Here is a 27,054-nt window from a genome sequence, read left to right as displayed (position 1 = left end):
TCCTGCCCTTTGCAGCAACATGGATGCAACTGGAGGCCATTATTCTAAGCAAATTAATGCAGAAACAGAAAGCCAAATATCACATAATCTCACTTGTAAGTTCTAGATAAATACTGTGTACACATGGACATAAAGATGGGAATAACAGGCACGGGGAGCTACTGAGGGAGGAGTAAAGGAAGAGGGCAAGAACTGAAAAACTATGTACTGGGTGCTATTCTCACTACCTAGGTGATAGGTTAAATTGTACCACAAACCTCTGCATCACATAATATACTCTTGTGACAAATCTGCATATGTACCTCTGAAACGCAAATAAAAATTGAAATGAAAAATAAAGAAACCCAAGCCATACAAAATATTTGGTTAATTCTTATGGGAAGATGCAAGGAAACTAGTTAGATTTTACTCATTCAAGACATGTGTTTTTAGATGAGTAGAGGTAGAAAAACTGACAGATCAGAAGAGAAGGATGAATAGAAGATGTGGGGCTATGGAGAGAAAAGGAAAAAGAAAACCAGGCTGAAGTTTCAACCCACAGAACAACGTTTTGTTATTTGAACTTTTTTCCCCAGGGGAGAATCTAGAGTTCAAGACTAGAAAGCCAATTTGCTGACTACAGGGTACTTCCCAGTAATGAAATTAGAAGTTCCCAGAAGCAACTTTGTAATCTGTGATCATATGTTCCCACTCCCTGCAATAAGGAAATACCTGGTGTCTTTTAATTCTGAGTCCGAGCCACTTTCCAGTGCTGTACGAAGAGACAGAGGCTGTTAGCGATGGCTGGTGAGTCTGGGGTCCTTTTCTGACTAGCAGCTGGGGACTCAGGTCTTAGAAAAACCTTGATTTATTGCTGTGTGACAGGCAGAAATAGCAAAAGGAAAATCAACAATAGTGTGCATACTGAATCTTTCTCTTATTGGTGGTATGTAGTTTGAATCATGAGACCCTGTGTTAGAGACACTGAGGAAGAATATGTTCTCTAGATGTTTTCAAGCCAGAAAAGAGCGAATTCCTTTCCTTCAGCTTCTGTTAATCAAAGAGAGGGTAAGGGAAGACAGAGTAAGTTATTTGTGTGAGAAAACTCCAGAAATTTCTAAATGCACTCTGAAATCTTCTCTGCTTCCTTTTGATTCCAAATTAATCCTCCAGACTAGGAACCTTCTCCCTATAATCAGATCTGAGAGCCTCTGTGTTCTCAACGTGTTGTCCTCTCTTATCTTGAATTACGTTATTGGTCTGTTTAAAGTGATTGCATTTTTTCCACCTTTCTGTGTAGTTATGGTACTAACTATTATAATGTAATATTTCTTAGGTTGCTATCGTAGACTTTTAACTGGCTTCCCACTCCCAGAAACTTAACCCTTCAGTCCATACTGTACACTAATTTCAGGCCAACTGTCTTATACACAGAAGCTGAAAAAGCCTATGAGTTGGAGTCTTGGGCTACTTAAGCAGCTACTATTCCAGCAGGTCATATTGCTTCTTTGGCTTCATTCTCCTCATTGGAAAAAGGAAGAAACTGGAATAGAGCAGCGTTTTCTAAACCTTATAACATATATGAATAATCTGTAGTCACATTTAAAAATCAGATTACCACCGCCTTCCCAACCCTGAATAGCTCAATCTTTACAGACTATAGACATTTATTAACCTTTAAAGATCTGCCAACAATTCTTAGGAAGCTAGCCTGGCATAGGTTCTTCTGCAGGTTAGCATTATTAGCACAGTTGGTGTCAGTTAAATCTCACCTCTCACGTGCTAGGGATCTATTAATGTAATTTTCTTACTCAGCAGCATACATTGACTCCCTATTGCCTTTTTAAAAATATCTAAGCTTTCAGATAGGTGTTTCTGTCTTTCAAAATATACTTTTTCATTTTTCCATTAATCACTGAGGCATGATTTTCAAGTTCATAAGAAAAAAAAGCAAATATTGACTGTATTCTACTTCACTTGTACTTCCTTGCTATTGAGTTTCTTTCTTCCTTTGGTTCTCCCGTAGCTTAATTATCTCCAAGGTTTACGTCTCACCTCACAACATTTAACTGAAACTCCTAAAATGCAGGAATTGCTCGCTTTTGAAATTTTTTTTGTGTATTTTATGATACTAAAAAGCAGTTGGCCAGGGAGGAGTAAGTCAAATTCATAGCCATGGCTACCTCTTTGGCCGGGCAGGCTGACTTTACTGGTCATAGCCTGGAGTCAGGAGAATCATTAGATAACAGAGAGGAGAAATTGAAGGGTGCTAATCAAAAACGAGTTAAGTGGGTCAATAATTATAAATAACCATGTGTAGTTGGTCTTTGTTAACTAAAACTAGTGAAAAACAGTACCCTATGTAAAATGTGTAAGAACATCACATCACTTTGCCCAGGACCAAAACTGTTCTCGATGAATTTGGCCTCTAAATTATTCCATTCGTTTTTATTATCACTGCAACTTCAATTCAGTGATTATTAAAATAACAAAAAATAATCAATAAAAACTGTTTTTTAAAAATAATCCTGTGTGATAGGTATCTCATGCACTCTCTCTGACTGAATATTTAAAACCAGTCAGTTAAGTCTGTGCTATTATTGCCATTTTATAGTTGAGGAAGATGTCTAGAAAAGGACTAAAAAATTTTCTTTTGGTCTAATGTCTCTCGAGAAGAGTGACTCTAGGCTGGCCTGACTCTTAAACTCGACACTCTAACGTTTTGTCAATTTTCTGCAAACAAACATCTTCAGATGGGGGCCCTATCTCTGATCACACCCACTTCAGTCCTGGCTGCACACTTCAATACTTTCTAAAGCCCAGTTTTCCCAGCTTCTTGATTACTTTAGACACCCTAAAATCTTTGTGTTTCTTCCCACACTGCTCTCTGTTAGGAGACCAGCCCTCACTTGTCCAAGGGGCAAATTCCTCCTAGTCTTTCAGGTCTCTGTGCCAAGCCCTCCCTTCTCTGGACAACTATCTTCTACCTGAGACACAGTGTGCTCATGCTTTTTTTGGGGCATCTGCTTATTATTTAAATCCTTATAATGTTTTTTATTTTACTTATTTGCATATCTATCTTTCCACTTGACTGTAAGCTTGAACATGTAAGAATATTTCCTCAAAATGGTACCCTCACCACTAGCAGAGTATTTTTCACAAACTTTTGCTCACTAAATTTTCCAGAATGAATATGCCTTTCTTCTGCTTGAAACTTCCAGTGTGTGCTTATTGTCTATTAAATAAAATCAAACTTACTTACCTTTTATTAAATATTCTTCAAGAGTTGGGCCATACCTAAAATTTATTCATTTGTTTCTACATTCACTCAACTAGTGATTCAGTCGATAATTATTAGACTTCCCTTGAATGCCAGAAGTAGTGCAGGCCTAGTTTATGGCCACCTGCCCTCACAGAGCATAAAATCTAATGGTGGATGCTGAGAATTAGGCTGGAAATCACAATTAAAGGTAAAAAAGTATGCTACCCTAAAGAGAAACAAAGTGCCCTAGGGACATGTACCTCTGACATTGTCTTCCCTCAGAGAATCAGAGGGTTGCCTGAAAAAAAAAAATGTCAGCCTGTCTTAGACTTAGAGAATAAACAGAAAGCATAGGAGAATAGGAAGCAAGGAGAAGGTAGGAGACTGGACCAGATGTTAAATGAAGAGCAGAATATTTTAATTGTAATGGGCAAGGTGGGGACAGTATCAGAAGATGAGGCTGAATGAGAAGGCCTAGGTTAGAATAAGTTGAGGGGTTTCATGGCCAAATCTAATATTGGAACACTCTTCATTGTGAATAATAGAATAGTAGGGAGAAAAAGAAGATGTGTAAGGTTCTTGGTGTAATTAAGAAAGAAAGGGTGTTGGCCTGAATAGAAGTAATGAACAATTAGAATTAAGAGTAGTGGTCAGATTCTGAAAATGTTTAGTAAATAAAATCAGTGCAGTGTGAATTGAGTTGGGGAATAAGACATAAAGAAGGCAGAAGAAGTTTAATATCATAACGTTTTGCCGCCTTCCTGCACTTGGAAGTTAGGTATTATTTTTTACTATATGGAGGAGAAAATGAAGGATGGAAATAGAAGAAAATTAGCAGTTCAATTTTAAAAGTTCAATTGAATGAGGTTGTGGGATAATTTTAAGTGATGTCTCGTTGGACATATGGGTTTCCATACAGGATCCACATCTGGGCTGATCTGTAAATTTGAGTAATTTATTTATTATTTTAAACTTATAATTGATGCTATGAGAATTTATAGATTATGAAAAGAGGATCTCAAGTCAAACGTCTTGAATTGCTTTTTATAAAAATTATTGTATTTATTTAATTGGAAAATAAATATTTTATATACTTATGTACAAAATGATGTTTGAAATATATATTGTAGAATCCCTAAAGGGCTAAACAACATATGCATTACATCATATGCTTATCTTTTTTTGTGATCACAGCACTTAAAATTTACACTGTCAAACAATTTTCAAGAATACATCACTAACTATAGTCACTATGTGGTGCAATAGATTTTTAAAACTTATTTCTTCTATCTAATTGAAATGTTGTTTCCTTTGATCAACATCTCCCCAAACTTCCTGTCTTCTCCTAATCACCACCATTCTACCTTCTGCTTTTATGAGTTTAACCTTTTTAGAGTCTACACATCAGTGAGGTCATATAGTATTTGTGTTTTGGTGCCCATCTTGGCTTATTTTATTTAATATAATATTATCCACATTCATCAATGTTGTCACAAATGACAGGATTTTTTTCATTTCTCTAAAGCTGAATACTGTTGCATTACGATATTTTCTCCATCCATTCATCCATCTACAGATACTTAGGTTGATTTTATATCTTGCCTATTGTGAATAATGCTGCAATCACAATGGAAGTGTATATGTCTTTTCAACATACTTAATGTTTAAAATATATACTAAATATTTGGATTGCTACATCATTTTTAACATTTTTAATTCATTTTAATTTTTAACTTTTTGAGGAGTTTCCTATTGTTTTTCATTATGAATGTACTAATTTATATTTTCACCAACAGTATACTAGAGTTCCTTTTTCTCTACATCATTTCCAACACTTGTTATCTTTCTTTTTATATAATACCCATTGTAATCACTCTAACAGGTGTGAGGCAATATCTCATTGTGGTATTAATCTCCCTAGTGATCAGAGATGTTGAGCATTTTGTATATACCTGTTGTCCATTTATGCATCTTCCTTTGAAAAATGTCTATTTTGGTCCTTGGTTCATTTTGTAATATTTATTTTCTTCCTATTGAATTGTGTTTCTTATATATTTTGAATATTAATATCTTATCAGATATATGGATTCAAATATTTACACCTATTCTGTTGGTTGTCTCTTCACACTGCTGTTTCCTTGGCTTTGCAAAACTTTTCAGTTTGATGTAATCTCATATCTTAATTTTGCTTTCTTTTCCCATGTTTTTGGTGTTACATCCAAAAATCATTGTCTATACCAATGTCATTAAGCTTTCCCATGTTTTTGTGTAGTAGTTTAATAGTTTCAGTTATTAGGCTTACGTTTTTAATCCACTGTGAATTGATATTTGTATATGATGACAGATAAGGGCCCAATTTCATTCTTCTACTCTTAGATATTTAATTTTCCCAACATCATTTATTGAAGAAAATGTCCTTAGTTTATTGTGTGTTCTTGAAACTTTGTCAAAAATAAACTTACTACAAATAACTGGGTTTATTTCTGGCCTTTTTGTTATATTCCACTGTTCTCTGTGTTTGTTTTTATGCCAGTACTATGTTTGATTATTATAACTTTGCAGTATATTTTAAAGTCAGGCTGTGTGCTGCCTCCAGTTTTGTTCTTTACTCAAGAATGCTTTGGCTATTTGAATTTTTTCATAATTCCATATGAATTTTAAGGTTGATTTTCCTATTTTTGTAAAAAATGCCATTGGAGGTTTAATAGGAATTGTATTGAATTCGTAGATTTCTTGGGTAGTATAGACATAATAATATTTTCCAATTCATGAACACAGGGTATTTTTCCATTTTTGTGAATCTCATTCAGTTTCTTCTGTCAATGTTTTATAGTTATGAGTACATACATCTTTAACTTTTTGGTGACATTTATTCCTTATTTCATGAAATTTTTTTATAGCCATTATAAATGAGATTTTTATTATCCAATTTTTTTGTTTGTTGTTTTATAAAAATGATACTAATTTTTACATGTTGTTTTTGTATCCTTCAACCTTACTGCATTTGTGTATTAGTTCTAACAGATTTTTGGTGGAGCATTTAGGGTTTTCTTAATATATGTAAGATCATGTCATTCATAAACAGGACACATTAACTTCTTCCTCTCCTATTTTGATGTCTTTAAATTCCTTCTGTTGTCTAATTCTTCTGGTTAGGATTTCTAGAATAGAAGTTGTGAAAGTGGGTATGTTTGTCCTCTTTCTAATCTTTGAAGAAAAGCTTTTATCTTTTTACCACTGAGTATGATGTTAGCTGTGTGTTTGTCATATGTGGCATTTATTGTGTTGAAAACCTCTTTAGGTTAATTGCTTATCATATTTCTCCACATATTCATTCAGTCAATACTATATTAGTTTACTAAGCATGCAAATAAGTTAAACAGAACTTCAGAACTCAGATAGAGTAGACATTCCATAAACTAACCTGCGTACTCTTTGCAAATCTTCACATTCTCTGTTCCGACACCTACCTAGCATTTAAAACCAACGTTTTTGTTTTGTCTTCTAAGAAGCCTCTGTAAACTCTCCTCCTGGAATTTTCTCATCTTTTCTGAATTCCTTAAGCATCTTATCTGTGTTCTCTTAAGAAGCTCTCCATCAACTGTCATGTAATGTAGTTTGATGACTTAAGAGTTGGGGCTCTGGATTCTGAACACTTGTACTTCTGTTCCTACTCCGGAGTTACTATATACTTTGTTTTCTTTTCACAAGATTACACTCAATTTCTTAAGTAACTTATCTGTATATGTTTCCTTTTCCATATAAAAGAGCTTAATATACATTTTGCATGGGGTTTTTGTGAAATTTCAGTAAAACACTTGACCTCATGGGGGTTCAACATGTATTAACTATTATTACTGAAAGCCTGTCATGGTTAACTCTATGGAATGTGGTGTAAAAATAGGATTTGAAACCTAATTCATGTGATTTAGGGCAACCTATTATTTAAATGATATATAAAATTGATAAAATAGTAAATATTCTACTGGTTTATTGTGAGGGTCCAGTATACTACTATTTGTAAAATACTTAGAAGAGAGATTTGTAAATAATAATGATAATTACTGATGTGATATAATAATAATGATAATTACTAATTTATTGTATCACTTTAATAATGATAATTACTGATTTATTGATTCTAATAATAATGATAATTATTGATTTATTAAATCATTATAATAATGATAATTACTGACACTATTAATAATCGTGACAATTACTCATATGATATAATGATAATGATGATTGTCATTGCTTTATATGAATCCATTTTCAATCACAAAAAATACACAGGAGATGTTACATTTATTATATGCTATTAGGTAACTTTTTCTCCTGTTTTGTAACTTCCATGTGTCTTTCTAATAATGGTTGGTTCATTATTGACATATGAACTCAAGATAACCTGGAAAATGAGTCTGGTACTTCTGGGCCAAAATTTTGTTCAATGTCCTGACATGTTTTCTTTAGAAAATGTATTTTGCGTGAAAGCTATCCTTATATCTAGATGAACTAGATAACAATCTTCATAGAGTTAACTGAGAAGAGAGGAGATATCTGGCTTTTCCACATACAATCTGCTTAAATCATATCTCTTGTATTGAAATAAATGATTTATTACTTTGATATATATGTATATATCATATATATAAGTATATATATGTAGATATATATAGATATATATAGATATTTCCTGGTAAAAATTTGAATTATGCCAAGGAGTAATACAATAACTCAGTGTCATATTAATCTACCATAATATTTGTTAAATATTTTCAGTTCTAAATTTTGGTTTGAAAAAAGACGCTAAAGAATTAGGTGTCCAGATGCATTTACCCACTGAATGATTAAGTTGGATGCTTACTTATGTATTCAGCAAGCAGATTAAGTACTTTTAAGCATTTTGAGCAGAAAATTCTTAATTAGCACTATTGGGTATAGCTTGTGTGTTAAAAAATGCAAATTCAAAGATATAGTTATTTCACCAAGGAAGCTAAATACAGAGAAAAGGAAAGATCCTACAGTCTAGTAGGAATAATTTACAGTCTAGACAAGAGAATGGACTGTCCTGGATGCACACATTTCACGTAAATCATCATGAGCTTTGAGCAAGAGAAAGAGAAATCTGAATACAGTGGATGATCAGGAAATTAGCCTTAGGCCCAATGCCGCAGAAAGGAAAAAGACAAGCTATAAAAACCAAATTTAAATAGCAATGAATTGTTAAACACAGCCTGGTAGGAATTTGATGGGTCAGAGAATGCTACAGGTACAAAGAAATAGTGAGTATTTGTTGAAGATATGGTAAGACAGAAGGTATTTTCAAGGGTGTTTCACATAACAGAGTTTTGTCTAAAGCAAGGGCAAAACTCTTTAAGCTATGCCTGTATTTGAAGGAGTCTTTATATTCCTGACAGAGGACAGCTGCAAAAAAAAACGCCATAAGAATTTAGAAGCTCTATTCAAACGTGCCCTTCGGAGTACATCAGATAACTCAGTGAAAAAAAGATTTCCCAAATTGAAGAAAGAGGAAAAGAAAAAACATGATGATGTCAAAAGTGAAGACAGGCCCCTCATGACAAACCACATGCCAAAGGACAACATGGCTGGACAAACACCTATGCAGACCCTATCTACTACGAATCAAAAGTCGACCGGTGTAAAAAGTAAGACTGGATATTTTACAATGGATATCTCCAATGTTTTAGAATCTATTCAGTTCTAAGACCCATGCAGTGACTTCTGTGATCCCCCATCCTACCTTTATGAAACTATCATTTTCACTAAACCTATAATTTTTCTTTCAGGGACTACCTTGTCTTTTGTAGGGTGGGATCCAGTTTCCAATTGGCTAGAAGGCTGAGTCCTTGGGTTCAGACTGTGCATGGAAATAATTAATAGTAGAGGCTTGTAGTAAGACATACTCAAACCTAAACCTAGATTCTGTCATTGATAATCTATGTGGCTTCCTGCATGTATCTTAACTTCTCTTGCTCCCGAATCATCAGTCTTACTGCCTATGAAATGAGGACAATTTCAGTACTTTCTCACAAGACTGTGGAAGGTTAGAAACATTGTGCTGGTAGGCATCAACATGCCAGCAACTCCCAAGATGTTAGCTGTCATCCAGAACTCTCCTCTGAGCTCCAGACTCATTTAGCTCTAGATGCATTTTCAACAATTCTGCTCCAGTGTTTCATTGGCTTTATTAAACTAATTTTTACCTAAGAATTAAACACTTTTTCTTCTAAACAAATTTGTTCCAACTTTAACCCCTTTCCATTTTAGGAAAAGAAACTAATATATATCAAATTTTTCCCACCAGAATGCAACTGGTTGCTTTACCAATGACTGGCAGTAATTGGTAGAAGGACAGGCACAACAATTTATCACTGGTATCTACATTTTCCAATAACATTTCAAATTAAGCTAAGGTGTAGTAATTAACCTGATGTCACATAAATTCACCATGCTAGATTGGTTGTCATATTATTTTCAATTTCAAATTTTGATTGAGGAAAAGATCCTAAAAAATTAGGACTGTAGATGCAGTCATCCATTTGTTCATTAAGTCATGTATTCAGCAAGCATGCTAAGTACTTTTAAGCGTTTTGAGCACAAAGATGTTAATGAGCACAAAGATGTGGGTATAGGATGTGTGCTAAAAATGCAAATTAAAAGGTATGGTGTTTTCCCCAAGGAAACTAACTACAACAAAGAGGTCAGATTGCATAGTTTAGTAGTATTTACAGTCTAGACAAGAGCATGGACTGTCCTGGGAGTGTGCCTTTCAGGTAAATCATCATCATCATGAACTGGGAACAAGAGAAAGAGAAATATGAAAACAGCAGGTGACCAGGAAGTTAGCATTACGCCCAGTGCCACAGAAGGGAGAAGAAAAGCTATAAAAACAAATTTAAGAGGAAATGAATTGCTAAACACAGTCTGGTATGAATTTGATGGGTGAGAGAACTCTGCAGGTGCAAAAATAAGGGTGTGTTATTCGTTGGGGACATGGTAAAATAGAATGTATTTTCAGAAGAGTTTCATATTACAGAGTTATGTCTTAGGTGAGGGCAGAACTCTTTAAGCTGTACCCATAGTTAAAGGAGTCTTTCTCTTCCTGATAGAAGACAATCGCAAAAAAGAAATACTTAAGGTGTTGGAATACCTGGGTAAAGATATGCTTCATGGTGTGTTTAATCATTTGGCAAAACACGATGTTCTGACATTGAATGAAGAGGACAAGAAAAATTATTACAATGCCAAAATTGAAGACAAGGCCCTGATCTTGGTAGACTCTGTGCGAAAGAATCGCGTGGCTCATCAAAGGTTTACCCAAACCCTTCTCAATATGGACCAAAGGATCACCAGTGTAAAACGTAAGGCTGCATCTAACACAATAAATATGTTAAATTTTCCAGAATATATTCGACTCCAAGGCCCATGCAGTGTTATCTGTGATCCTCCTACACTTTCATTTCTAAACTCTCATTTTCAGTAAACATGTCATCGTCCTGTTAGAGACCACCTTATCTTTTATGGGATGGGAACAAATTTCCAATTAGCCAAATATCTGTGTCCTTGTGTGTAGACTGTGCACAGAAATAGTTAATAGGGGAGATTTTTTAGTAGGGGATACTTAAACCTAAAGTTAGATTCTGTCACATGTGAACTATGCAGCTTCAGGCAAGTTTCTTAACCTTCCATTCTCCCTAGTCATCAGTTTTACCACCTGTGAAATGTGGACAGTTCCAGTACTTTCTCACTAGACTGTCTACAGCTAGAAACATTGTAATGTCAGGCACCACATGCCAACAACTTCCAAGATGTTAGCTCTCATAACTCTCTCATCTGAGCTCCAGACTTATTTAGCTCTAGTGGCATATTCAACAATTCTGCTCCAGTGTTTCACTGGCACCACAAAATGAATACAGCTAAAATTAAACGCTTTGTTTTCCAGAATAAACGTGCTCCACTTTTAACCCTTTTCCGCTTCAGTAAAAAGAAGTAATATGCACCAAGTTTCTGCTACCAGAATGTAACTGGTTTCTTCACCAATTAATAAGAGAAATTAATGGAGATCCTGGCACATAGCAGATACCTAATGAATGTGTGATGAATAAACAAATGAAGTGTATGCATGCAATAAAGAGTACTTTCTTAATTATTATTTGGGCACCACAAATTAGAATTTTCCGATGCTTACTCATTTCTGTGAGTTACAAAATTATGATCAGGGAACTACTATAAAATGTTTAAATTTTATAACAGTTCAAAACCTTTGACACAGATTGAATTATCAGAATTATTAGAGCCTAAATACTCTCAGATTAATGTTTCCCAGGGATGAACTCAATTTACCATAGACTTTAAACTGAAATCTTCAGCCCTGAACTACTACAGTTTACCAATAATCATATATGATCATGAACACAAAGCAACATAAATTGTTCAAACGTCACTACACAAAATAAACTCCCCTTCTCTATGGGGAAAGTTTCCCCTCAACAGAAACCACATGCTAGTATAGTTGTCCAAGATTTTAGGCAAGGATGCATTCTTATTAGTATTTAAACTGGTCTTTTGCAAGTATTTTCCTTTCCCTCAAACCTGGAATGGCAGGGGGAAAATATTCGTTTTAAAAAATCAGAGATAATGCAGCAAATAGGAATCATATTTGTAGCAATAAGGGCTTCAAAATGATTTTAGCAATCCCAGATATCATATATGATGAGCACTAAACTATAAACTGAAATAGCCTATCTGATCAGCAGAGGCTGTGGCAGGAAGGAGGCAGCTGCAAATCCCTGCAGCAGGGGTCCAGTGGCTCCCTGCACTCTGTCTGCATTTGGATTCTCCAGAAAGATCAATCCCAGAACACTTTGAGTACACTGGCCCAGCATACCAGGAAGCTGGGTGGGCTGGGCTATTAGAAGGGGTACAGGCCTTGGACAGGTCTTTGGATATGATTGTAATTCTGAGGGTTTCCAGCAGAGCATTGGATTCTGGAGGGCAGGATAAGAAGAATCCTAGCTATTCGTTTGTTATTTAACAAAGTCTTGTATGTACACACACACACACACACACACACACTTATGTACACATATATATACACACACACACATATATACACATACACACACTATATACCAATGATGTGATTTAGTCAGAGAGATAACCATGTAAGTCCCTACGTGATGTGGGAAATTGCTTTTCTGATCCTGTACCACTCCACCACTCCCTTTCTTGTGTCAATGTAAAGAGATTGTTGAGCAGATTCCTGAGAGATTCCTGTTTCATTAGATAACAGATAAGACTCAAATTGAAATTTTTATCTAAACTCCTGATTTCCACATTACTTCTTGTTGCCCTGCCAGGCTAATAGAAACTCTCTTTGGAAGCAGATTGTACTATAATATTTATTATTTTGTAATAAAATAGTATTTTTATACTAATTCTACTACTGGATATAAGATAGAATTTCTCTCTAATTTCTAATTTTACTGGAAAACACCTGTTCTACACACAGACACATAAAAGTCATTAGGAGATGACTGTTAAGTTGGAAGTTCTCCAGACCTTTAAACAGGAAAACATACCCTCAGACCAGGAATATCCCAGGACCCTGGATGTCTTCACATTGGCAGAATTTTCTGAAATGAAAAGAAAAAGCATCTGTCACTGTTTAATCTATGAAAAAATTGATGCTTAGAAGGTTTGGTTTCCTTACACACTTATAACTTATTGTATTCCCAGAACTCAGGCTTTTATCATACACTTTAGCAAGACATTTACTTTAAAATATTATTAAAAATGAACAGAAACAAATGATAGAAATATAAAAAATACATGAAATATTACAAAACAATGCAAATTTTATACAGAATAATATTACTTTACTCATGATTCCTATGTCTTGGTTGGATCACTTAACCAAACATAAAAATATGCCTGTCCATTCCTTTTATGAAAAGAAATCTTCTTATTAGATCTTAGTAAACTTTTCTTCTAGTTTGTATATGTAAATTCCTTTTTCTTTTCCAGAAGGAGGGCTCAATAATCTCCCAGTTTTTCGCACAATATCGGTTAAAAGAGATCAATATTACATTTCACAAGGGGATAGATCAGAATTACTCAGAAGCAAACTTATCCAAAAGAGATGTATTATTTCCTCACATTATAAAATATGAGTTGGACAGTGTTGGCTGCTCCAGCAGTTTAGAGACAAGATGTCCAGAGTTATGTCAGAATCTCATACAAACATTTGTCCCTTTGACCTTGGACACAGTACTATTGTCACTAGACGACATTTCTTCATAAATAGGTGATTTCACAATTTGTTGAAAGATAGCTGAAGCCTATTTCCTCTAGAAAAATTAGTAATTAACATAAAGGTTGCTTAAAAATTACCAGGATGGTACAGAATTCAATATTCTGTTAAGTGTTTGCTGTATGCATATATCTGTATGTAGTGTGAACTAGGAGGGGACTATCACTCCAAAATACGATGTTGTCCCATCCAGTTTTGTAGCCACCAGACAGATGTAGCTATTAAGTACTTAACTTGTGGCTAGTGACACATGTTGAAATAATAATATTTTGAATATATTATTTAAATAAATACATTATTAAAATTATTTTTACCTTTTGTAAATGTGATATTAGAGAATTTAATATTGCACATGGAACACACATTGTATTTCAAAAAGATAGCACTCTGACAAGTATTAGCACACTCTTGCCCCGACACAGCAAAAAGTCCAAATAAATAAATGAGTACCCTAGGGTAAAACCACTGGAAAAATCAAACTGTTTTTCTGAATATAGAAAAGCCAAATTTAACTCTAAATCATCAAGAGTTTTTCTCCAGAATAATCAGAATCTATAACTGCATTTTTTTTCTTGGTGGGGTTGGGGGAGATCTGCTTTCTCTGTCAGGGAATTCCCACAATACATTTCCTTAAGCTGGAAATTAGGTACAGCTATAACCCCTACATACAAAGAAGTCTTTTCCTAAGATTTCTCTCTCTCTCTCAAAGTTCTTAGGTGATAAATTCGGTCACAGGGGCAGAAGCCATAATTTATATATATATCTATATATCTATATATTTATATTTATTTATTTATATATATATTTATATTTATATATTTATATTTATTTATTATTATTATACTTTAAGTTCTAAGGTACATGTGCATAACGTGCAGGTTTGTTACATATGTATACATGTGCCATGTTAGTGCTGCACTTATTAACTCGTAATTTACATTAGGCATATCTCCTAATGCTATCCGTCCTCCCTCCCCCCACCCCATGACAGGCCCCAGTGTGTGATGTTCCCCTTCCTGTGTCCAAGTGTTTTCATTGTTCAATTCTCACCTATGAGTGAGAACATGCAGTGTTTGGCTTTTTGTCCTTGTGATAGCTTACGGAGAATGAGGTTTCCAGCTTCATCCATGTCCCTACAGAGGACATGAACTCATCCTTTTTTATGGCTGCACAGTATTCCATTGTGTATATGTGTCACAGTTTTTTTAATCCAGTCTATCATTGATGAACATTTGGCTTGGTTACAAGTCTTTGCTATTGTGAATAGTGCCACAATAAACATACGTATGCATGTGTCTTTATAATAGCATGATTTATAATCCTTTGGGTATATACCCAGTAATGGGAAGGCAGGGTCAAATGGTATTTCTAGTTCTAGATCCTTGAGGAATCGCCACACTTTCACAATGGTTGAACTAGTTTACAGTCCCACCAACAGTGTAAAAGTGTTCCTATTTCTCCACATCCTCTCCAGCACCTGTTGTTTCCTGACTTTTTAATGATGGCCATTCTAACTGGTGTGAGATGGTATCTCGTTGTGGTTTTGATTTGCATTTTTCTGATGGCCAGTGATGATGAGCATTTTTTCATGTGTCTGTTGGCTGCATAAATGTCTTCTTTTGAGAAGTGTCTGTTCATATCCTTTGCCCACTTTTTGATGGGGTTGTTTTTTTCTTGTAAATTTGTTTGAGTTTTTTGTAGGTTCTGGATATTAACCCTTTGTCAGATGAGTAGATTGCAAAAGTTTTCTCCCATTCTGTAGGTGGCCTGTTCACTCTGACGGTAGTTTCTTTTGCTGTGCAGAAGCTCTTTAGTTTAATTGGATCCCATTTGTCAATTTTGGGTTTTGTTGCCATTGCTTTTGGTGTTTTAGACATGAAGTCCTTGTGCATGCCTATGTCCTGAATGGTATTGCCTAGGTTTTCTTCTAGGGTTTTTATGGTTTTAGGTCTAACATTTAAGTCTCTAATCCATTTGAATTAATTTTTCTATAAGGTGTAAGGAAGGGATCCAGTTTCAGCTTTCTACATGTGGCTAGCCAATTTTCCCAGCACCATTTATTAAATAGGGAATTCTTTCTCCATTTCTTGTTTTTATCACGGTTGTCAAAGATCAGATGGTTGTAGATGTGTGGTATTATTTCTGAGGGCTCTGCTCTGTTTCATTGGTCTATATCTCTATTTTGGTACCAGTACCATGCTGTTTTGGTTACTGTAGACTTGTAGTATAGTTTGAAGTCAGGTAGTGTGATGCCTCCAGCTTTGTTCTTTTGGCTTAGGATTGTCTTGGCAATGCAGGCTCCTTTTTGGTTTCCATATGAACGTGAAAGTAGTTTTTTTCCAATTCTGTGAAGAAAGTCATTGGTAGCTTAATGGGGATGGCACTGAATCTATAAATTACCTTGGGCAGTATGGCCATTTTCATGATATTGATTCTTCCTATCCATGAGCATGGAATGTTCTTCCATTTTTTTGTATCCTCTTTTATTTCGTTGATCAGTGGTTTGTAGTTTCCTTGAAGAGATCCTTCACATCCCTTGTAAGTTGGATTCCTAGGTGTTTTATTCTATTTGAAGCCATTGTGAATGGGAGTTCACTCATGATTTGGCTCTCTGTCTGTTATTAGTGTATAAGAATGCTTGTGATTTTTGCTGATTGATTTTGTATCCTGAGACTTTACTGAAGTTGCTTATAAGCTTAAGGAGACTTTGGGCTGAGACAATGGGGTTTTCTAAATATACACTCGTGTCATCTGCAAACAGGGAGAATTTGAGTTCCTCATTTCCTAATTGAATACCCTTTATTTCTTTCTCCTGCCTGATTGCCCTGGCCAGAACTTCCAACACTAAGTTGAATAGGAGTGGTGAGAGAGGGCATCCCTGTCTTGTGCCAGTTTTTAAAGGGAATGCTTCCAGGTTTTGCCCATTCAGTATGATATTGGCTGTGGGTTTGTCATAAATAGCTCTTATTATTTTGAGATACGTTCCATCAATATCTAATTTATTGAGAGTTTTTAGTATGAAGGGCTATTGCATTTTGTCAAAGGATTTTTCTGCATCTATCACGATAATCATGTGTTTTTTGTCTTTGGTTCTGTTTATATGCTGGATTATGTTTATTAATTTGTGTTTGTTGAACCAGCCTTGCATCCCAGGGATGAAGCCCACTTGATCATGGTGGATAAGCTTTTTGATGTGCTGCTAGATTTGGTTTGCCAGTATTTTACTGAGGATTTTTGCATCAATGTTCATCAGGGATATTGGTCTAAAATTCTCTTTTTTTGTGTGTGTGTCTCTGCCAGGCTTTGGTATCAGGATGATGCTGGGCTCATAAAATGAGTTAGGGAGGGTTCCCTCTTTTTCTGTTGATTGGAATAGTTTCAGAAGGAATGGTACCAACTCCTCCTTGTACCTCTGGTAGAATTCGACCATGCATCTGTCTGGTCCTGGACTTTTTTTGGTTGGTAGGCTGTTAATTACTGCCTCAATTTCAGAGCCTGTCATTGGTCTATTCAGGGATTCACCTTTTTCCTGGTTTAGTCTTGGGAGAGTGTATGTGTTCAGGAATTTATCCATTTCTTCTAGATTTTCTAGTTTATTTGCATAGAGGTGTTTATAGTATTCTCTGATGGTAGTTTGTATTTCTGTGGGATAGATGGTGACATCCCCTTTATCATTTTTTATTGCATCTATTTGATTCTTCTCTCTTTTCTTCTTTATTAGTCTTGCTAGCGGTCTATCAATTTTGTTGATCTTTTCAAAAAAACAGTTCCTGGATTCATTGATTTTTTGAAGGGTATTTTTGTGTCTCTACCTCCTTCAGTTCTGTTCTGATCTTTGTCATTTCTTGCCTTCTGCCAGCTCTTGAATGTGTTTGCTCTTGCATCTCTAGTTCTTCTAATTGTGATGTTAGGGTGTCAATTTTAGATCTTAATTTATATTTTGTGATATCCCACAGCTCTTCTGCAAATTGAGGCTGGAGCACCTGAGTCAGCAGAATCTACAAATACTCTCATACTTTGTCCTCATGAAGAATTCCTGAGACGGTGTAAAGAAAACCATGATGAGGTTCCGTGCTCTCTGCATGAAATGGGGAAAAAGAGAGAAACAATTGCTTTCACTAAATGCACATTTTTAAAAATGGGGTCTTGCTCTGTTGCCCAGCCTGGAGTGCTGTGGTGTGATCATAGCTGACTGCTGTCTGGAACACATTGGCTCAAGAGATTCTCTAGCCTCAGCCTCCCAAGTAATTAGGACTACAGATGCACACTACCATGCCAGGCTGATTTTTTTTTTTTTTTTTTTGTAGAGACATAGTCTCACTATGTCACCCAGTCTGTTCTCCAAATCCTGTCTTCATGAGCCTTGGCCTCCCAAAGCGCTGGGATTACAGGCTGGAGCCACAGTACTAGCCATAAATGCAGAAATACATAAAGCAGTAAATGATGAGGAGGTGGTGACAGTGGTAACCTTTACGATAGATGCTTTCAGTAGGCAAGGATTCATATGGCTTCAAACAGATACCAATGCTCTTTCAACCCATGATAAAATGTAGCTTCCTCATTTTTATCATTTATTGATTTTTGTATCTATTTGGGATTTACTACCATTTCAGATATAGTCACAAAATAAAAATGTTTTTAAGATAACATGGCTGAGTAGTAATTGTTTGTACTCTAGTTGAAAAGCCTAGACATAAAATATATTTGAAAAGTATAATTAAATCTTGAAAATCATTTTAAGTTTATATTTTTAAAATAGTATCAAAGGCAAAGAATATTTGCTATATTTATTTTTACTGGAGCCAATGACAACATCTCTTGGTTTATATGAAATTTGATTTGAACCTGAATATAAGAAATGTTTGAGTAGGTGGAGAAGAAAAAGAAGGAAGGGGGTAGGAATTATTCAGTTTCCTCAAGATTCTTGAGTGATCATTCCAGATATGTCCCAGTTCTTGCTCTGGGCTCTAGAGAGAGGAAAGTTAAATAATAATTCCAGATATGTCCTGGTTCTTAGTCTGGGCTCTTGAGAGAGAGGGGAAGGCAGTGTCTCCTGATAGAGTTTAGAGAAGGGGGCAGCTGCATGAAAAAAGCAAAATAATGAGGCATATGGAGGTTGAAAAGAGACTCAGGTAATCAAAGTCGCTTCATCTCCATCTCCTGCAGATCTATCCAATAAAAAAGAGAGAGGACCGCAAACGCCTAGCTCTCATCATATGCAATACAGAGTTTGATCATCTGCCACCAAGGACTGGGGCTCACTTTGACATCCTGGGGATGAAAGGGCTGCTTCAGGGCCTGGGCTACAATGTGGTTGAGAAAACGAAACTCACAGCCAGGGTAAGAACCCCTAAGCCATCTCACACTCACCCATGGGCGACATATATTCTTCTAATTAGTTAGCTTTATAGAAGTTCAACAAGGTTTAACAACCTCTGGGTTCATGTGTGTGTGTGCACACGCATACACGCACACATGCACTAGTAAAAGAAACTATTGAATACATAAATCTGTGTCTCTTCTGAGCCTCAAATACCCTCAGCTCCATAAAACGAGACAAAATATGATTGGCATGTATTTTCACAATTATTATTGAGTTCCAGTAAGATCAGGTGATTGGGATGTAGCCCCAAGATTTCACAGAAAATCACAGAGTAATGTGTTTTTGGCATGAGTGCACTTTTTTTTTTTTTTTTTTTTTTTTGAGACGGAGCCTCACACTGTCACCCAGACTGGAGTGCAGCAGCATGATCTCGGCTCACTGCAACATCCACCTTCCAGGTTCAAGCAATTCTCCTGCCTCAGCCTCCCGAGTAGCTGGGACTACAGGCGCGTGCCACCACGCCCAGCTAATTTTCTGTATTTTTAACAGAGATGGGGTTTCACCGTGTTAGCCAGGATGGTCTCGATCTCCTGACCTCGTGATCTGCCCGCCTCAGCCTCCCAAAGTGTTGGGATTACAGGCGTGAGTCACTGCACCTGGCACAGGAGTGCACTCTTAAAACAAATATTAAATCCAAACTTTGGGGCCAAGAGCTTTTCCTGATGCTGTGGATAAGTCTGTAAATGATACAAGAAGCTTCAAATTTACAAGGATCTAGGTTAGAGTGGAGGTAAAATCTCACAATATAAGCAAAACCAGACCAATTTCAGAGAATGAGTGTGTGTATGTGTCTGTATAAGAATAAGAAGAGAATCCAAAATAAGCAAAAAGAAAACAAAAAGGAAACATGAGAGGGAATGTTGGATGGAGTGTGACGTTTTTGGGTTGGTCCAGAAAAGCCTCTGTTGGGAGAGAACACAGGAGTTGGACTGAACTACCAAAAGGAATGAGATGGCTCTGGGAAGATGTGAATGCAGTGCCTTCCAAGTAGGGGGAGCTACCTGTGAAATAGCTGAGCTGAAAATGAAACTGGCACACGTGAGGCACAAGAGAAGACCAGTATGACTAGAGATTGAAGCAGAACAGACATAATGTAAGGGTGAGAATGGTCAGGCAAGAAGATTGATTTTATTCTAAGCAACGTACATTGGATTTTACAAGGACGGTGCTGTGATGCATTTATAACACATGACTCTTGTTAGGAAAGGAGAGACAAGATTGAGATTTAAAAAAAGTAATATAAGTAACATATAAAAATATACAGTATATTAAGAAGACAGTGCATGGTGCGTCAGCAGGGAGAAAAAGTAGGAACCCACAGCTCCGCTACGAAGGAAAAAATAAACAAAACAACAAAAAACATAAAACAGCTGTCATGACTGAGTAAGCACTATGTGAAGCACCGTGACACAGATGTCACATATTTTGTTTCACTCATGGTAAATCTAGGACATCCTATTAATTGTGATGCTTCTCTGACTGAAGTTAGACATTGCTCTTTTACAGGAAATGGAGTCAGAACTGAGGGCTTTTGCTAGGCGACCAGAGCACAAGTCCTCCGATAGCACGTTCCTAGTGCTCATGTCTCATGGCATCCTGGAGGGAATCTGCGGAACTGCACATGATGAGAAAAACCCAGATGTGCTGCTTTATGACACCGTCTTCCAGATATTCAACAACCGAAACTGCCTCAGTCTAAAGGACAAACCCAAGGTCATCATTGTCCAGGCCTGCAGAGGCGGTGAGTGCTGGGACTGAACATCTAACAGTTATGAAGGTGTATGCAGAGGATTTTGATGTTTAGTTTATATTTAGGGGCAACAGTCTTAGACCCCATCTAGTGCAAATAAAGTACAATGAATTCTAAAGAAACTCTACCTAAGGGTCTGGTATAATGAGAAATTGTCTCATCAGCGGAGAAATTTCTGTACAATTTTATCCACAGTAAGCGGTGAGGGAGATCACCAGAATCCCTAAATCAAAGTTAAACAGAAATACTGAAACTTTGGAATGGAATCATTTTCATGATAGCTTGATTTGTAAATGTTTTACAGACATTTTGACATTATGTGGTTTCTGAAGAATTTGCACTTGAAACTGAAGTTATCATGTGAGACACGCACCCTATTTATTTATAGTTGTTGAAAGGAAAACGAGTAAGGAGTTAAGGAAACTTAAGGGGTTTAAGTCAATCTTCTCTCTCTCTCTTTTTATTCCTGACTTCCAATTGCCTCATGACTATTGGGATGTATGTTTTGTTTGTTTTTTAAGAAAGCAGAAATAACTTAACTGAAAACTGGTAATGACATGATAAATTCACTGTTAATTGACACATTGTTGAATGACACTAGAGACGAAGCAAAGTGTGTGTGTGTGTGTGTGTGTGTGTGTGTTTGCATGTGTGTGGGTCTGTATATATGTATTAAATTAGTTAGAAAGAACACTGAAAAATAACAAGGTGGGCAACTGTGATAGCCATGGTAAGGGAGGCACAGCAGTGTATAAAAAGTTGATGCCTCTTGAACCAACCCAAATGCCCATCAATGACAGACTGGATATAGAAAATGTGGTACATATATCCCATGGAATACGGTGTAGTCATAAAAAGGAATGAGATCATGTCCTTTGCAGGAACATGAATGAAGCTGGAAGCCATCATCCTCAGCAAATTAATGCAGGAACAGAAAACCAAACACTGCATGTTCTCACTTATAAGTGAGGGCTGAACAGTGAGAATACATGGATACAAGGAAGGGAACATCACACACCGGGGCCTGTCGGGAGGTCGGGGGGAAGGGGTAGGAGAGCCTTAAGGCAAATACTTAATGCACGTGGCTTAAAACCTATATGATAGGTTGATAGGTGCAGCAAACCACAATGGTACACATATAACTATGTAACAAACCTACACATTCTGCATTTCTATTCTGGAACTTAACGTAACCTAAAAGACAGAAAAAAAGAAAAGAAAGTTGATGTATCTTTGATGTCTCTACAGAAGGATGTGGGGAACACTGGGTCAGAGACTCTCCAGCATCCTTGGCAGTCATCTCTTCACAGTCACCTGAGAACCTGGAGGAAGATTCTGTTTGCAGAGTCCACGTGGAGAAGGACTTCATTGCTTTCTGTTCTTCAACACCACGTATGTGTCTTTTAGCAACAGTAAAAAATGTGGGGGTGCTGAGGACACCTTTGAATGACCCTATGAAATCAACATAGGCCCTAGGCAACAATGAGTTGAGAGAATGGTGTGTGCTCTCTATATATTTTGCATGATCTTATGTGTGCTGTGAGAACAGATTCCTTCCCCCTCCCACACACACATTTTAAGAAATTGTAGTTTTTTTATAAGTGTTACACTTTACAGTCAAAGGTATGCCAAATATTGTAAAGCAATACAATACAAGTAACCGCATTCATCACACACCATGTAAACATAAATGATGGATTCTGTTTTTTTATCAAATCCATTTAACATTTTGAATATAAGTTTTATGGATCCCAGTACTGGCTGTCTTTCTAAATGAGCAACTTCAAGCCCTCTTCCACATACATTCCACTTGATCCTACAAAGAGCAATGTTATTGAGTGTCCAGATAAAAATGTGAATGCCCTTTAAAAAAAAGTAGGAAATGTTAGGGTGGGGCTAATTAGGTCTAATTACAGGAAACAGTGGTTTGCATTTCACCTCTAGGTAATCATCCTAAAGGTCTTTACATTTTACTCTTTCCAAGTTGTAAATTTTTAAGTCTTATTTTTAAACCACTTTATGGAGGCATAACTGACATACAAAAACTGTACATATTTAATGCATGCAACTTAATAAGTTTGGAGATTAGTACACACCCCTCAAATCATCACCCAAATCTATGCTGTAAATATCTCTGTCTCCTCCAAAAGATTCCTCCAGCTCTCTATTTATTATTATCATCATTCTGCAAGGGTGTGATAAAGATAATTTATATAAGATCTACTCTCTTTACAAATTTTTAAGTGTATAAGACAGGATTATTTACTATTGGCACCATATTATACAGTATTTTTCTATGATATTTTAATCTTCTATAACTGAAACTTTGGATGTGTTCATCTATTTTGTTTATTGTATGGTAAAAGACATCATGGTGCAATCTGTAAACAATCCTGGAACCAGAAAGCAATTTTTTGTTGCTTCCTCACTGAACCTTTATTCATCCTTCTGGGCTTCTGTTCTTTACTTTGTAAAGTGGAACAATTCCAGTTATTTCTCAAGACCCCTTTTCTAAGCAAAGTGAATGAACATGAGGTCCATAATAGAAAGTCAGTTCCAAGAATGAAAATACAATCACTATGCAATCTCTTGTAATGTTTACAAGCTGTCTTTTTTGTTCAACCTTTGCCAGCTTTTCTGTTTCCTCTGTGTGAAACCTAAGTAAATGTTAGGTTATAAGGGATTTCCATAAATCTATCAAGTAAATTCCCAAGCTATGCAAAAACAAAAATATAAACAAAAACATAGTGAAAGTCGTAGCCCAAGGTATATCAGTCTGTATCATCATAGATAACATGTCCTGGAGAGACTGCACAAAGGGCTCCATCTTCATCATGGAACTTATCACATGCTTCCAGAAATATTCTTGGTGCTACCACCTAATGAAAATATTTCAGAAGGTAAGCTTCTGTTTCCTTTTCTAGTCATTTATTTATTTGCTCAGAAAGAATTTATCATTATTCCCTAATCGAATGAAAATGACACACTTCTTCAGGCAAGCAAAAGTAGAACGGCACCTGATTTCTGTCATTCAGGTGTTTAAAATCTGGTTTAGAGAAAGAAATTGTCAATATATCCCAGAAGAAGAGCAAAGTAAAACAAAATAATATCAGCTATAAGCTTCATGTTTTGCGTTGTAAGTTATTAAAATTCAGAGAATAGAAAACATTTTGAAATAATTTTGATTAATTTACTAAATGAATAAAAACTGGATGGAGGTGATGGACTTCATCCTGATAACAAAGGGGTAAATGAAGTTTGCATGGCTTAAGACTACCTAGGACTCACACTTTTGTGAGAGATATGGATACTGGAAATATGGGCTGACAAAAAAATGTGTAATTACACATTGTGGTAGAATTCATAAAGGCATGTAAGAGGGAATAAAAAAGAAATCACTCTTTCCATGGAAAAGGGCAGAAGGGAAGGTTTACTATTCTTTGCCCAACTTGGGACCTTCCTTATTCCCCGTCCTTCCTATTTTATTTTCTCCACAGTTCTTATCTCCTCCCACTAAGCATATATTAATAGTTATTTATGTGTCTGTTTTTTACCTGTATTTACTCACTAACATGCAAACTTCAAGAAGGCGGGGATTTGCTCAGCACCTCAATATGCCTGACATATAGCAGACATTCAATTAATATATATTGAATAAATAGATGCATAAATGAATAGATAAATGTTCCTTCTCTTTTTAAGGGAAAATAGGATTGGTATTAACACAGGAAAGTGTGGTTGTTTCTAAATTAAAAATTGTAGAAAACAGTAAAACTCTTGTGGGAAGAAGAATATATACCACTGGCGTTTAAAGAAGATTGTACCACAAATTGAGACAGGGTTTCTGTGAATAGAGAACTGGGACGTTAAGTCCTTTTGGATGATTAGGAATGAGACATTGTACTTTTGAGGGTATTCCTGGAAAAAGACTAGAAATACTGGATTTACGGTAAGCAGGATCTCACTGATCAGTCCTTGCATAAGATTTCAGGGGTCAGCTTGGTGGTGTCGGCATGAAAGTTGTTCAGTGTTCAGGCCTTAAAGCAAGATTCTGGGATTTAATTCTACTTAAATTGAAGAATCAGCCTTGGTGAGGGTTGAAAGTACTGTCTTCCATATCCAGTTCTCATGAGCATATCTCAAGGGATATTTAATTGATTTCCACATCTGTAGGTCAAAAATGGAAAATAGAGAAAATGGAGGTTGAAAAGCCTTGACTTGGCATGCAGTGTTTATTTTGATGTAAAGTGTACAGTCTGACATGGGGTGTCAATTCTAAGAGGTAGGGTAGCAGCGTTAAGGAGTTGGAATATCCATGGGCTTGGTCCTATCAACCCTGGAAGCTGTCTTCATTCCAGGTATTTCCTGGTTCATGGTGCAAAGTGCTTTCTGAGAATCCAAAATCCCTTATATCTCATCTACTGTTTTTTCTTTTAGGTACAGAAATCATTTGAAATTCCAATGGCTAAAGCCCAGATGCCCACCATAGAACGAGTATCCTTGACAAGAGATTTCTACCTCTTTCCTGGCAATTGAAAATGTAAGTATTGAGAGTTGTTGGAGGGTGAAATAAATGGAAGAGCTATATTAGTGGTGAAGTTCAATGACCAATGACAGCTGACCACTTGTATGGTCAAGTTAGAGTTCTTTATTGACGCAGTCTGGTGAGAATTTATGTGCTCTTGTTTATTCTACTTATATGCATTTAGTTTCCCCCAACTATATAATCAATCAAGGAGGTAAGGAAAATTGCAGCAAAATGTAATACACAATGAAAGTCCTAGGTTAGTAATTATTAAAATAGTAATGTGTAAACGTTACCATTATTAATTATATTCATCGATCTCTCATACACTCCCTCTCTTTGTCTCTCTCTCTGTTTCTCTCCCATCTGCCACACTTAGTTGCCAACATTGCATCAGACCTTGAACAAAACAGAGTAAACACAGGAGCTAACTATGGGGAAAGCAAGGCTTTGGTCCTCTGAGTGCATGTATCACATTACTGTTGTTGACTTTCTCCTTAGTTCAGCTAAAGATGGGGTCCTTGTCACATGACCATGAGAAATTAGACTCACAGACAATCTGAAAGGTGAAGAGGGCAGGGTTTATTGTGTGAAAAGGAAAAAAAAATGGGAAACGGACCCTTCACAGAGCCAGAATCCTGCTAGTGCCTTTCTGCCTTGCAGTTTGAATACCAGGTACCACCCAGGAAGAGGAGGGGCCAGGCTTCTCCCTGCTGCAAATGGCATGAACTTCCCAAGGCTCCACCCCAGTGCACATTCTTCCCAGTGCACAGGCTGGTGGGAGGTTCTGCCAGGGAGTGCTTTTTACTTGGCTCTCTCATTACTGACATTCAGCCACAGTTATTGGACAGTAGAAAATACATGCTTAACTGTAGGTATTTTATTCAGGAAACCTTCCTTGAAATAATGAAATTAGAATAGAGAATGGACAGAGTTGGAGAGTGAACCATGAGGTTCTTATGCAGGAGAGGTGTTCCAGCACAGAATACAAGGGCAAATGCCCTGAGGCAGATAAATGCTAAACATGTTTAAAAAGAACTACAATGAGACAGTGTGACCAAAAGAGAATGCAAGTGAGGGAAATGACAGAGACAAATTAGGAGAAACAGTGAGGAGCCTCATCACATTGTGCTTGAACGTCACATGGTAAATATTTAAAAAAATATTATCTGAGTAGATAGGGAAACCTTCCAGTGCTTTGGAAAAGAGAAGTGACTTAATTTAATTCAGGTTTTACAAAGATACTCCTAAGTACTTTTTGCTAAACAAGTCACAGAGGTCACAGATGGAAGTCAAGGGAAATGACAAAAGCATATGGCAGAAGATGGAAGAAGAATCATAATGAGGGATGGGATGAAGGCAGTGAAGGATAACCATCTTGACCTTCTGTCCTTTCTCTCTTCTGCAGGAAACCACAGGCAGCCCAGCCCTCCTCTGTCAACACCAAAGAGCACCTTTACCTGTATAGCTTGCATATTCAACATTTGGTGTTTTGATAAAAGTAAAGATGGTATCTTTTTAGATTGTATGAACTGTATATTTTTAGATTCTCTCATAGACAATATAATTTCCATGAAAATGGTGGACAAGTGGAAATGAAATGGAAGGAGCTAACTGGATTTTCGAGTTTCATGGCTGATGTAACATCTATACTTGGCTGATGAAGACTACTGGCTGTGACTTACCGCCAACAATAGGATGAAAGAAGATGGTGTCTAAAAGTATAAGAAAGATACCACCTCATACCCATTAGAAGACTCCCATCAAAACATACAAACAAACAGAAAATAACAGGTGTTTGCAGGGATGTAGATAATTG

At 36.4% G+C, this 27,054-nt stretch overlaps 2 protein-coding genes across 3 annotated transcripts in view; both read left to right on the top strand.

The window, feature by feature from the left end:
* The window catches only part of LOC112605953 (caspase-1-like), a 105,069-nt gene that overhangs the window by 47,371 nt on the left and 30,644 nt on the right, over positions 1-27,054 (top strand). The window lies entirely within an intron of this gene.
* LOC112605778 (caspase-5-like) lies at positions 754-27,054 on the top strand. Of its 2 annotated transcripts, XM_025355644.1 has the most exons (9): positions 754-786; positions 10,375-10,626; positions 17,534-17,643; positions 18,744-18,917; positions 20,467-20,701; positions 21,959-22,102; positions 23,501-23,610; positions 25,148-25,250; positions 26,644-27,054. In XM_025355644.1, the coding sequence occupies exons 1-8, from the start codon at positions 780-782 to the stop codon at positions 25,244-25,246; spliced, it is 1,131 nt and encodes a 376-aa protein (XP_025211429.1). In that variant the 5' UTR covers positions 754-779; the 3' UTR covers positions 25,247-25,250; positions 26,644-27,054. The 2 variants fall into 2 exon arrangements, with proteins under 2 accessions (XP_025211429.1, XP_025211430.1); XM_025355645.1 differs by lacking the exon at positions 10,375-10,626.

This window comes from Theropithecus gelada, chromosome 14 (assembly GCF_003255815.1).
Source record: "Theropithecus gelada isolate Dixy chromosome 14, Tgel_1.0, whole genome shotgun sequence".
Classification (NCBI taxonomy): domain Eukaryota; kingdom Metazoa; phylum Chordata; class Mammalia; order Primates; family Cercopithecidae; genus Theropithecus; species Theropithecus gelada.
The sequence above is the reverse complement of the archived record's forward strand: the minus strand, read 5'-3'. Positions and strand labels throughout refer to the sequence as shown.

Coding starts and splice junctions, on each gene's coding strand:
- LOC112605778 (XM_025355644.1), top strand. Junction 20,702..21,958: donor TGTCCAGGCCTGCAGAGGCG/GTGAGTGCTGGG, acceptor ATGTCTCTACAG/AAGGATGTGGGGAACACTGG. Junction 22,103..23,500: donor TTTCTGTTCTTCAACACCAC/GTATGTGTCTTT, acceptor GTATCATCATAG/ATAACATGTCCTGGAGAGAC.